At 30.1% G+C, this 13,194-nt stretch overlaps 4 protein-coding genes across 4 annotated transcripts; 2 read left to right on the forward strand and 2 right to left on the reverse strand.

Annotated features, from left to right (window-relative positions):
* Positions 1 to 1,522: 1,522 nt before the first annotated feature.
* LOC111679535 (thioredoxin-1) lies at positions 1,523 to 2,186 on the reverse strand. Its single transcript, XM_023441107.2, has one exon. It carries the CDS (start codon positions 2,039 to 2,041, stop codon positions 1,718 to 1,720), a length of 324 nt encoding a protein of 107 aa, XP_023296875.1. The 5' UTR covers positions 2,042 to 2,186; the 3' UTR covers positions 1,523 to 1,717.
* Positions 2,187 to 2,480: 294 nt separating this feature from the next.
* LOC111679530 (sorting nexin-29) lies at positions 2,481 to 4,644 on the reverse strand. The gene has a single exon (XM_023441102.2). It carries the CDS (start codon positions 4,347 to 4,349, stop codon positions 2,625 to 2,627), a length of 1,725 nt encoding a protein of 574 aa, XP_023296870.2. The 5' UTR covers positions 4,350 to 4,644; the 3' UTR covers positions 2,481 to 2,624.
* Positions 4,645 to 5,012: 368 nt separating this feature from the next.
* Positions 5,013 to 10,843, forward strand: LOC111679527 (protein SERAC1). Its single transcript, XM_046954627.1, has 3 exons — positions 5,013 to 5,731; positions 7,855 to 9,158; positions 9,231 to 10,843. The coding sequence occupies exons 1-3, from the start codon at positions 5,664 to 5,666 to the stop codon at positions 10,307 to 10,309; spliced, it is 2,451 nt and encodes an 816-aa protein (XP_046810583.1). The 5' UTR covers positions 5,013 to 5,663; the 3' UTR covers positions 10,310 to 10,843.
* Positions 10,844 to 12,383: 1,540 nt separating this feature from the next.
* Positions 12,384 to 13,103, forward strand: LOC111679540 (NEDD8). The gene is made up of 4 exons (XM_046951945.1): positions 12,384 to 12,497; positions 12,579 to 12,661; positions 12,748 to 12,878; positions 12,940 to 13,103. Exons 2-4 carry the CDS (start codon positions 12,644 to 12,646, stop codon positions 13,025 to 13,027), a joined length of 237 nt encoding a protein of 78 aa, XP_046807901.1. The 5' UTR covers positions 12,384 to 12,497; positions 12,579 to 12,643; the 3' UTR covers positions 13,028 to 13,103.
* The last annotated feature ends 91 nt before the right edge of the window (positions 13,104 to 13,194 follow it).

Raw genomic sequence — 13,194 nt, forward strand, 5'->3', positions numbered from 1 at the left:
ACTATATATATATTTTTCTAAATAAATCTATATAAACAGTAATAAAAAACAACATAAAGTTTCCCTTTTAATAAAGAAACATTTTGAAAAATTACACAAATCTAAACAATTTCTAACAAAGAAAATTAAAATCTAAACAACAATTTACTTTATATACTTAAAATAATTTTTCTTTAGCTTTTTACTCTTAAATCTAAACTTTTTTAATGTTTTTGTTTAATTATTAATTAATATTTAACTTAAACTTAATGTTTTCTTATTATTAATAATAATTTAGTTGCTAAAAACAAAAAGAAAACTTTACTGTGTAAATATTTAGCTTTAATTTTAATATGTTTTTTGCTTCCTTCCGAAATTCTTTTATTTTTGTTTTATCAAACATTTTTTTTGGGCAATCTCTTTTGGTATTCTTTAATTTTAGATTTTGTAAGAAATATGCGTTTTTTTTTCTTTAAAATATTACAAAAAGAAAATAATTAAAATAATAATTTTCAATAAATTGTTGTATACACACACACACACACATATGCATAGTTATAGTAAACCATATTACAATTGTGTTTTAATGAAAGTCTAATTATGAAAAAACAGGTAATTATTCATGACATTAACGGCGGGTTTCTTAATACTCAGTTAAACTAAGCTTAACTTGTTGTTAGCTTAGACTCTAAACAAATTTAGGCGGACTTTAACCGATGATTGTGTTTTTCAGTTTTAGATTTAAGCTCAGTTAACTTTGTTAGTATTGCCAACTTTTCACTCAAAAACATAAACAATGACCAGCTGTTTTTTGCAAACAATACTTTTGTAAAATGGAAAATTTTGGAAAAATATTAAACATTTATAACAATAATAAATAAAACAAAACAAATCAGAAAATTGAAATTTACATAAATTTTTAAGTTTTTATTCTTTCGAAATAATTATTTTATTGTTTTTGTTAATTGTGTTTTCTCACTTATAACTTGAGTTTAATTGGCCAATTACACTCAGTTAAACTAAGATAATATGTAACTTTACTGATAACTGAAAAAAACAAAACATATATTAAACCAGGTTTAACCAAAGAATGAAGATTATCTTTATCAGAAAAACTCGCCCTAAATCGTTATTTTTTAGAATTTTATGTCACTACATGCCAAAAAGGATAACATCCTATGATATCCTTTAAAACACTATTTCCATTTTCCATAAAGTGTAAGGTGAAGTCGTATCAATAAAAATTCCGGCAGTTTAGTTTTGTGCCTGAAAGGGTTAAGAATTACCAGCCTTAGCATTAACTACACAATTTTTTAAAGCGCTGCAACATCTTCTTGCATTGCTGCTCCAAATTTTCTTGTTCCATGACAAAGTCGAAGTAAATTCCGTAAGTTTTAAACTCTCGAATTTAAAATATACATATAACATATGTAAAATCTTAACCTAACTTTCAGTCTTCTAATAGAGATTCAAATTATTTGATTTCAATATGAAATTATTCAATTATTTCAAAGATACAAAACTTTTTAATAAAACCAATTGATAACAATTTAAATCATATATATTTTGGCAATTTTATTAGAACAAACATTTACGTTAGTTGAGACAAACACAATTCACAAAAAAGAGAAAATACATAAAACACAAAATACAAATTATAAAATAAATATTAAATTTAAACATAAAATTAAAATTTAACATCACAGATGTCCAAGATTTAATAAAAAAAGTTAATAAATCATTTAACCAACGAAGCCATTTTTTGTGTTAACAATTTTGCATCAGCTCCCGCAAAACTCGATACACGCCTTTGATTTTTAATAAAAACAAATGTCGGCATACTACGTACTTTATAATAATCACAGATATCTTGAAATTTATCGACATTTATCTTTATAACAATGGCACGATCCTTATAGTGTTTCACCAGCTTGCGTATATGAGGCTCCATTTCTTTACAGGGACCACACCAGGTGGCATAAAAATCCAAAACCACCAGTTTATCACCGGCTCCAGCAATTTGTTTCTCAAAATCACCAGCACTTTTGAGTATGGAAACCATGTTGAATATAAAATATATTTTGTGATTTGTTCGTTTTTAATAAAAAAATATATATTTTTTAATTATTTTTTAAGTTACTAGTATTTAGTTTGAATTTTAGAATACAAATGATGCTGTAACTATTAAGTTAAAGTCATCTTGATTATATCTAACTGTTCCAGCTGAATTAACGGTTGTTTTGAGACAACAACAACACACACACATATTAAGCCGTTTTAGAACTAAAAGGGAGGCAAATTCACCAAAGTGTTTTGTTATTTACAGTGTTGTATTTTTTAAATACTTAAATCACATTAATGTGGTGAAGTAATTATGAATATTCGAAAATGAAATTTTTAAATTTTTAGCAATAAATTAAAGTTTATTGTATTTTTACAAAGTGTATTTTATTAATTAAGAACAAAATTTATGTTTTTAAACATAATTTATTATACCCTTAAAACACAATTAAAATTCAATATAATTATTTAAAGAAAATAATAATAATAATACAATTTAACTAATAAAAAACAAACATTCAAACTAATCCATTCTTTAAGTTTTCATTTTACATCTAGCGTCCATCAAAAACCGTAAACAAATGTTACCGTTCTCTTAAAAATGGAAATACTTTCTGTAGTTCAGCTTTAGTTTTACAAGCCTCCACCTGTGGCAATGTCTCTACCAGGTTCAGTAAATAAATTTGTAATTGTTGTCGTCTTTCTTCGACAAATTTTATGTTCATATTGCCAAAACGTTTTTTGGGTGGAAATTCCACCGAAGACACACTGGGATGTGTTTTCAATAATGATTTGTGGAGTTTATTAAAATCACTATAACGCCGCCATATAGACCAATGTTCTAGATTTTGTCTCATGGTTATGTGGATTTCATAGAGATGGAAAGAACCTGTAGCCGGTTTAGACTTGTGGAGTTTAGTGTGTGGAATGGTAATGAGAAAATTAGTGGCAAATGAAGAGGAAGGATCGATGCCAGAATCCTCAAAATGCTTCTTAAGTCTTCGTATTAGTTGACGATTTTCTAAGCTCAATTGGGCCACTCTAGTTTCCAGCAGAGAACAACGTTCATTAATATCTTTCAATTGTTCCTCTAATTGAACATGTTGCGGATTGTTGCAGGCATTGTTCGATGAATATTTGCTCGACTGGGAGGAGGTGTCACCGTCTAGATCATGATAGGAATTTGCCGATGATATGGAACCATTACCGGTACCAAAATCGTTTTGTGGTGGAACCGGTGCAAAGTTTAAAGGTTCTTTAAGAAATTCTAACTCTGGTTCTATAGGATCGGAAGGAGTATCATCAAAGGTAGAGGGTAACTCTTCAAGGGCATCACACAACTGTTGAGAAGTTATCGTAGTGGAAGATGTTTCAGTATTATGGTTATTAGCTTGAAATTGCATTAACAAGTCATCCGTAGAACTGGTGCAAGCTATGGGACGCTCCACTGCGTTGGACTTACGTTTGATTTTATTTTCAACTTTAACCGGTGTAGGAGCATATATAAGTGGTTCTTCTTTGGCTACGCTCTGTTGAACACTGTTGGTCTTAACAGCTACATTTAGCTCAGTCTTATCCACCGATAAAGCAAATAAAACCGGATCTAAAGTTTTAATCAGTTCCGGCAATAATTTGGTCATTTTATCATCCAACAAAACTGACCAATGTGTATAGTAAGACATAAGTATTTGATACTCCGATAACCAGGTGAGTAAATACCTCTGTAGAGAATGTTCATTTAGAGCAGCCCGTATAAAGGCCCGGCCTTTACCCGCTTTAGTCCATACTTGTTTTAAATTTTCAAAACGCTCTTTTTCATGGGCCGTAAGAAAATTCTGACAAAAATCCCAAAAATTTGATTCTGTAGTGGCTGTTAAAGTATTCGAAGGGCGATTAGAGGAAGATCTGGTAACAATTTCTTGCATATTTTGAAAAAGATTTGCCGCCGAAACTACAAAATTTAACTGAGTTGGTTGTTGCGGCTTTAGCCCATATTGGAAAGCTTCTTCGAGTGCCTCACATAATTCGGCTACAGTTTCATCCGTTTCACTGGCCAGTTCCTTGCGTCCATTAAAACGTTTAGCACACTGATCTATAGACTTTTTTAAGCGCTCAAAAATGTCATATTTTCTTTGATGGAAAATCGAACCGACTTCCGAAACAACACTTTCAATCGGCAATGAGTAAAATGTTTCGGGCAAAGCTGAATATTCCTCAGAGGCAACACATTCCACCGTTGTTTGTTTCTTATGTGCTCCAGTTTGTTCTGTGCTTAGTGAAGGTTCTTCTTCCTGTTCTGTGGTTGGCATTTTTAAGCGCTATATTTTTTTGGTATTTAGTGCAAGGTTGTCCAGAATACATCCACCCTCCCGTTGTTGACGTTTTTACAATTTTTATTATGACTAATCACACCGATGGCTTTAGATTCAATTAGTTTATCTGTTTGCTTTACATAAATTATTGGTATTTGTTCAGATAGGTTAGTTATAAGATTAAATGTTTAAATTGTTTAATTTTTGTTTTTTATTATTAAACTTTTTGATATTTTTCGTTTAAACAAATTAATATTACGACGTATAGATTTTTTGTTATGCTGCCATTCACCATAAAGTGTTGACATAAAAATTTATTGACAATTAAAAAACAGAGTTGTTATTATAACAGATGTCAACCAGTGGGTAAAATGTTAAGAGGAATTAATAAAAAATATTAAATTTTATTTAATATTTATCCACGAACTAATTAAAAACTTAAATAAAACTATTTTATTAATACACATTAGAAATATATTGAAAATAATTAAAAAAAATTAAATTTCTAAAGTTTTTTTTTAAAGTAGAATTAAAATTTTAATTTAATTTTTTAAAATGCATTGACAACACTAACTTTTGTTTTTATTGTTATCGCTCATTCCATTTTACTTTTTATTCTGCTTTTAGGTAGTTGCCATAATGACGTCACAACTCGTAAGATAAAATTGATAGTTTGGCCCGCACCTTACTCTTCTCTAAAATATTTTGATGTTTTTCAAAATATCACAGCAAAACAAAAACATAGTTGTTGATAAACAACAACACTAAGCAATAACAAAAACAAAATGTAGAAAAACAAAACAAACTACTAGCCCCCAAGAGTATATGAACAAAAACTCGCTGAATAAAATTACCATTCAACAAATAAAAAGCAAAGTGATAAGTTCAGTGAAAAATAAAGAAACTCTTAACAAAAAAACTAAAACAAACTAACATTTAATAAAAAGCAATTCATTTTATTTTCTATACCCAATAAAAAAACACAAAAATTAAAAAAAGTGTAAAACATATTTCAAAGAAATACCTAAAAAGCAAACATTTTTTTCTCCAAACAATTTTTCTTGGTAAAAATTGTAATTTTTAAATTAAATAAAAGTGAAAAAATTAAGTGCATACTAGAGCAATAGAAAAACTTGTGTTGGTTTCTTGGCAGTGGCCATAGAAAAAAAACTTGTAACATTACTTAACAAAGGAATTTTCAAGAAATAAAATTGTTTAATTATTAAGAAAAGCAAAGAATAATCAGTGTATTCTTGCGAAAAATCGTTTAAATTTTTTATTCCCTTGAGTTAATTACTCAGCAAGTGTTCGATGAATAATTTAACAACTACTCTACGCCGTTACCCGAAAACACTTGGCAGTGTGGGCATTTTGACCACGTAAGTAAAAAAAATACGAAACTGCTGCAAATTTATACAATATTTAACAATTTAGGGTGTTTTATATGTACTTATTTATATATGTATTAACAAATTGGTCTGCTGATAATTTATAAAAGTTAATTTGAGGTCAGAATTATCAAAAGCTAATGTTTTTTTTTTTAGCTATAACAAAATTTTGTGGCCATGAGTTGCTCTTTATTTCTGCTTATTCTGCATTCTTTGTTCTGTTTTAAAATCCGCCAGCTAAGTAAGCTTATCGTTTCAAATACTATTTATAACTACCTAGTTCCACTTGTGGCCATGACTCTATCGGGTTCAATCGGGTTAGATTTCAGCTTTTCCAGTCGGATCTCAAGTTAGAAGTGTTTTGGTCTCTTCATTTAGAAACACATATTTTGACGTATTTTTATACAGTTAAAAAGATGACTGAGTATAGCTCTTCTGCCAATTTGCTTCCAATATTAGTTTTTAGTTATTTTTTTATTAAAATTTGCTTAATTTCATTATAGGTAGTTACAGAAAAATACTAATAAAACTTTATTAAAATCATTATTTTATACAAAACAAAAAAATCTACATTAAAACAAGGTCATATAGTTAATTTTTTATTAATTATTAAACAAACATATGCTCCAATTCTCACTTTAAAAAATTAATCATCAAAAGTGGTCTGATGTTTTAGCTGTTTTCTAAATTTAATACGCACATACATACATACATACATACATACATACATACATACATACATACATACATACATACATACATACATACATACATACATAAATACCTACATATGTGTGAGTTGTGAGAAACTAATATGTACTACAAGCTAACACAAAAAAGGGGCTCGCCTTTTAAATTACACACAAATTTTGTAAATTGTTTATTTTTAACAAAATATTGCTTCATGGGTATTAATAATAAAAAGAATAATATATAAAAATACAAAAAGCGAATGTACCAATAATTTTTAACAAGTTCCTTATATTTTTATATGTTGCTTTAACAAAAGATTATTTACATGAATTTTTATTTTTGTAAATAATGACGTCATTACATTGTTTTTATAAAAAAATGCTTTAACGATAAATAGTAAACAAAAACATTGCACAAACTGTAAACATGTTTTGATACACTAAAAAACAATAATTACAAAAAACAGACCAAACCTTTTTTTCTAAATTTTGAAGAGAAAAAAAAAAAAACATTATTCTGCGTATTAAACAAAAGTTACAAATTTATTATTAATTTGAAATTATTGTTATTACTATTAATTTGTTGTTGCTTCCTGGTTAGTTTGCTCTCTTACTTTGTTCTCTCTTGTGTTGTGAATGGTAATGATCAAAACAAAACATACGATTTTGTTAAAAGAAGACAGTCGTAGACTATCTTCTATCCATTTGTATTTGAAACATAAAAGAAGGCCACTAGCACTATTTTATGATAAAAACTAAAAAAAAAACATAATACACGTAAAACTTTTTTTATTTATCATAAAAAATTAGAAGAATTTGTATTTGTATTTAAAGTATTTTTAGCAAATGACATACATATAGTGATTTTCGAAATAAAATCATTTAAATACTATAGGTACCTATATATTTTAGATACACGTGAATGAATCTCTTTCTATAAACTTTTTTCTCTCAGTGTTTTTTTAGTAACTGGATTTTAACATATTGGGGGTCTTGAGTAATTTATAAATAAACTTATATTTGTATAAAAAGAGAAGCTAAATGTTGACATACATAACTTTAGTTTGTTATTTTAAAGAGTGTAAATAATCTTTAGTTTTATTATCTATGAATTCACATTAATTTGCAAATGCTTTTAAAGAATTTCTATTTTTTTTTTGCGTAGTTTGAAATGTTTTCAATTAAACACAAACAAAAACTTTCAAAATATCATTCGATACTTTTTAAATGCGTATGATCTATAATTACGCACTATGTATGTATATATCAGCATTATAGTTTTAAAGCTTTTGGTAGGGGAATTCACATACTTCCGTTAGAATACAATCAAATAAAAGGACCAGCTGTCCCAAACATATAACAACTACAACTACTTTATAGTTTAATTAAAAAATTTCCAATTTTTTTAACTTTACCTTTTAGATGCGGCCTTATTCTTTACGATAAACGTCATTTGCAAAGATTCATTTCGAAATTTGTTGACAATAGCAGCGATAAGAATGACAAGACTCCTGAACCGGATTACATCTACATTAAATATCACATCTACAAGGAATCGATGCGTAAATTGAAACAACAAGAGGAAGATGAAAAGAAATGGATTAGTGTTATTGTAAATCCAGTGGGAAAATGGTGGAAAGCTGTAAAACATTCGATTGCCTGGCGTTTATTGAATATAGCACAGACTGGTTCGCATCATGAGCGCCTAAAGGCGGTTAGACAATTGGCACGCATAGATCATTTGAAAGATTGGGATTTTCGTCATTTGGCACAAATATGTGATGCTCGTACGGCTGTTTCATTGGCCCGTTCTGGAGCTGATACCCGTTGGTTTATACCAGTTCACATGAAAGGTTGCATTAAGAATCCAAAATTGGTATTATCTGAATTACATGGTCTTTTGGAACGTCTCAAGCCACGCTCTTGTGTTAAACATTTCTTTGCTAAATATTTCCCTCAACAAGATCCAGTGGAAGATGTTTGTGAATTCTTTACCCAAGACCATCCTGTTTCGTTTAATGTTCAAGAAACTGATATGCTAAAGGAAATCATTGCATTTTTACATCATGTTACCAAAGAGCCAGAAGTGGCCGAACAAATCATTAAGGAAGGAGGTTTGGTACATCTTATGGAATTGTGCAAGATCTTTTCGGATGACAATGAAACTTTATCTACACTCTGCAAAGTATTGGCCAATATGTCGATTATCAAAGATAGTGTTGAGCACTTCTTTGTTAGCGGCTGGATAAGTGTGTTGGCAGAATGGCAACAGTGTCCCGATTTACGCTTGCAAGTCATATCGGCTAAGACAATGGCGAATCTCGATCATGATGATCCAAATTATACAGTTTACGCTCCCAATGTTTATCCCTTACATCCACGTTTGCGTACTCGTGATAAGCCAAAAGCTGATATCATATTTGTTCATGGTCTTTTGGGTGGTGTTTTTATAACTTGGCGTCAGAAAGATCGTAAACCCACTGAATTGGGTCTGTATGGTAAAAATGCATTTTACACTAGTGAAACCGATGATGTATTCTTGGTAGGAGAACAGAGACGTATACAAATGAGAAAGAATGGCAATGGAAATGGCAACGGAAATGCTAAAGATAAAGTCAATCCTAAGGGAAATGTTAAGGGTATTGCTCAAAATGTTGCTGGAAAAGGTGTACAATTAATCGATAATAAAAATGGTGGCCATAAAGAATCAGGAAGCATTGAAACAGGTAGATTACTTTTTAATAAACTTCAATATAAATATAATTTTTTTGGTAATTGTTTTTCTTTATTTATTGCAGACGCGCTTTTGAAAGCCACTACCAAACATTCGAATAAACCTTTGCAAATAAGTGATAACGCTACCAAGGAGTTAGTTGAGACTCTACAAAATGAGGCTGAATTAGATCCAGAGTGGGAAGTTGTTCATCCCGATGTACCTTTGGCAGCAAATGAAAACTGTTCGGGAGAATTCAGTGTGCCTGGTAATGAATGGTTAAATCAAGATCATGAAGAAGAATACACAAATTGTTGGCCTATGGAATGGTTGCCAGAAGATTATCCCAATACTCGTATTATAGGCATAGATTACACATCAGCCGTTACGGAATGGTCGGCCAATTTCACAAAATATTGTCCCTGCGAAAAAGGTCAAGGACACTTGGATGTGCGGGCCACCTCCCTCTTAGAACGTATAACAAAGGCTGATATAGGCAACGATAGGCCTGTAGTCTGGATTGGTCATTCCATGGGTGGTATATTAACAAAGCTTATATTAATGAAAGCCAAAGACAGTGCAGATCCTCAAGCTCAACAAATGGCCAAAAACACAAATGGTATTGTATTCCTGGGTGTCCCTCATCGTGGTTCACCCATTGCCAAATGGAAACAGCACATGCAAATGATCCTATCACCCTCAATAGAAGTAAAAGAAATGGAAGAAAATGCTCCAAAACTACTACAATTACATGAACGCTTTATGAACTGCCTACGCACATCCTTCCGCCATATGAAAATTGTCAGTATTGCTGAAGGTTCACCCACCATGTTGACATCATTCAAATTTCCACTGCGCATTGTTACCGAAGAGTCGGCTTGCATAAATCATGGTGATTTTTATGTACTAAAAGACGACCATTTGAGTTTATCCAAGCCCATTTTTAGGCAATCATTCTTATATAAACGTCTACTGCAGGTCATAGATGAAACTGTAAACGAAAAGTTGAATCCCGATTTAAAGGAACAACTGCCAGTAAAAAAGATTGAAACACATTCTCTAAAATCTCCCACAACACTACAACAGAATCCCAGCCTTTTACAACAAACCAAAGATGTTTTATCATTTATACCACAAATTCTTTTCAAATTTTCAACTACCTAAAATTTGAATTAAAGATAATATTATTGGTTTTTCTTCTCAATCCTAAATGCTCATATCTCAAGTATACTACGAAGAGTTATAAATGAAACAGATGTGATAATAATATTAATTTCGTGTTAAACAATCGGAGTAGTGTACATATTGTAAATAGTATTATTTGTACTTAATATTAATTTAAATTCTATGTCTATGTAAACGTTCTGCCATTCCCTGTTTGTTATTAATGCATCACATCATCATAATTTCTTTTTAAATGTGCATCTAGTTTTAGTGTTAACGACTTTTCTAGAAACTTATCATATATACAGTCCATTTTTATACGATATTTCTGAATTAAGAATCATATTTTTACATTGTTTGAAATTTTTTTAGTATTTTTTGTATTTATTTGTAAATTAAACATAAAAATAAGTTATTTTAATTTTATGAAAGTGTCCTTATATATGAGGTAATAAAAATGACTCAATTTATGTTGTAATTAAATTACTTACGTATTTTTTTAAAGATTTATTAAAATAAATGATTTAAATAAAATTAAATATGTTTTTACAAATCGTGTTGTTTGTCTGAAGGATATAAATCGTAGATCAATCTATCAGAATGTGTTGTTTTTATACCCTACACCACTTTAGTGGGGAGGGTATATTGGATTTGTGCTGATGTTTGTAACGCACAATAATATTGGTCCTATATACACCTTAAATAATACCAATCGGCTCAAAATCATTTTCTAAGTCGATTTAACTATGTCCGTCAGAATAAACCTTGTAATCAAATTACAGGTCGCAATTTTGAAGATAATCCAACTAAAATTAGGCACATGATCTTCTATTGTCTCAGAAACGAAGCCTATTGAAAATGTTTAAGATCGTTCCATTATTTCATCTAGTCCCCATACAACTGAACCACCGAATATGGCTTGTAAACCTTGTAATTAAACTACAGGTCGCAATTTTTTGGAGATTTTTCAATGATCTTCTATGTTACCACAGACGAAATCTGTTGAAAATGATTTACATCGGTCCAGTATTTCACCTAGCCCCCATACAACTGAACCCGCCGAATAGGGTTTTTAAGTTCATAATTATGTTTAATATACTCGTATCTCGACAAAAAGCTGCAAAACCAAGCTCTATACTAGACTTGATGACCCTAACAAATTTCATAATAATAGGTCCTCATTTGACCATAGCCCCTAGGAAAAGCCGCCATCAAAATTTCACTTAAATGTCCACAATTTTATTCAACAATAAACGGCTTAAGTATGTATATCTGAGGCAAGGTACAATTCAACTTAAATGCTTTATTATACTTAGCAACTAAATCGTATTGTATGTAAAAGGTCGGCTTCTATATAGGGTTCTATAGTTGAAACGAAAAGTCGACTTTTCGACTTTTTGCATTTTATGAAAAGTCGACTTTTCAATTTTTCGACTTTTTGCATTTTATGAAAGGTCGACTTTTGCATTTTATGAAAAGTCGACTTTTCGACTTTTTGCATTTAGTTAAAAGTCGATTTTTCGACTTTTCGACTTTTTTCATTTAATTAAAAGTCGATTTTTCGACATTTCGACTTTTAATATTTTATAAAAAGTCGACTTTTTCCGACTTTTCGACTTTTTCCGACCTTCGACTATATTCGACTTTTTTCGATTTTTTCCGACTTTCCGACTTTTCGACTTTTTCCGATTTTCTTCGACTTCTTTCGACGTTTTAAGATTTTTCGACTTTTTTCGACTATTTTCGACTTTTTCCGACTATTTTCGACTTTTTCCGACTATTTTAGACTTTTTCCGATTTTTTTCGACTTTTTTTGACTTTTTCCGACTTTTCGACTTTCCTACTTTTATTTACAAAGTCGACTTTTCGACTTTTATCATAGACGATAGTCGAGTTATCGACTTTTTTGGAACAAAATAGTCGACTTCGACTTTTCGACTTTTTTCGACAAAAAGTCGATTGTTCGATTATTCGAAAGTCGATTTATAGAACCCTACCTCTATATAACAAAATTATAATTTTATTTATATGGCAAGACATAATTAAAAAAAGAACTATGAGTCATCTCTTGTAAAATAAAGTTTTTTTATTTGAGTCAGCCTGTATAAAAATATTCCAATTGCTATTTATCAACCAACCAACCATCAACATTGCTGAGTTTGTGTGCAAAAATTAGAAAATAAAAGAGGTTTGTCAAAATTTGCTAAAATAGTTTTCCGGTACCATTGAAAATTGTAATATAAACCATAAAACTTTTTTACATATCTAGGGCACTAAATTAAACCTAAGGAACTTACCAGAAGAGCAGTTTGTTTTAATACCAAAAAAAGAAAAATGTTGATCAAAGTCAAGGTTAGTTTTTGTGGCCACAACACCAAGAATAAACTTTATGAAATTAGAAAATCTTAAAAAATAAAAAATCCTTAAAATCTTTGCAGACGCTTACCGGCAAAGAAATTGAAATCGATATTGAGCCCACAGACAAAGTAGATCGCATTAAGGAACGTGTCGAAGAGAAAGAGGGCATACCACCGCAACAACAGCGCTTGATTTTTTCCGGCAAACAAATGTAAGCTTTACTCTGAATTTGGCAAATTTTAAATATTTTAAAGATTTTAATGTACTTGCAGGAATGATGATAAAACAGCTGCAGATTATAAAGTTCAGGGAGGTTCGGTGTTGCATTTGGTTTTGGCTCTACGTGGTGGCATCTTTTAATTTACTTATTCACAATTTTAAGTTAACACATCATAAGTCGCTTTTTGTAAAAAAAATATATAAATTAATGTAACAATAACAATGTTTTGGTTAAATTTGTCTAAACATAAAGGTAAGTTTGTTTACTCCACTTAATTTATCAATACCTACCTATAACCAATGTTTAT

Source organism: Lucilia cuprina, chromosome 2 (assembly GCF_022045245.1).
Source record: "Lucilia cuprina isolate Lc7/37 chromosome 2, ASM2204524v1, whole genome shotgun sequence".
Classification (NCBI taxonomy): domain Eukaryota; kingdom Metazoa; phylum Arthropoda; class Insecta; order Diptera; family Calliphoridae; genus Lucilia; species Lucilia cuprina.

Bases quoted from the DNA above. Each gene is read 5' to 3' on its own strand.
- LOC111679535 (XM_023441107.2), bottom strand. From the start codon at position 2,041: ATGGTTTCCATACTCAAAAGTGCTGGTGATTTTGAGAAACAAATTGCT.
- LOC111679530 (XM_023441102.2), bottom strand. From the start codon at position 4,349: ATGCCAACCACAGAACAGGAAGAAGAACCTTCACTAAGCACAGAACAA.
- LOC111679527 (XM_046954627.1), top strand. From the start codon at position 5,664: ATGAATAATTTAACAACTACTCTACGCCGTTACCCGAAAACACTTGGC. The intron at 5,732-7,854 runs GTAAGTAAAAAA...TTTACCTTTTAG, and splicing joins AGTGTGGGCATTTTGACCAC to ATGCGGCCTTATTCTTTACG. The intron at 9,159-9,230 runs GTAGATTACTTT...TATTTATTGCAG, and splicing joins ATCAGGAAGCATTGAAACAG to ACGCGCTTTTGAAAGCCACT.
- LOC111679540 (XM_046951945.1), top strand. The intron at 12,879-12,939 runs GTAAGCTTTACT...ATGTACTTGCAG, and splicing joins ATTTTTTCCGGCAAACAAAT to GAATGATGATAAAACAGCTG.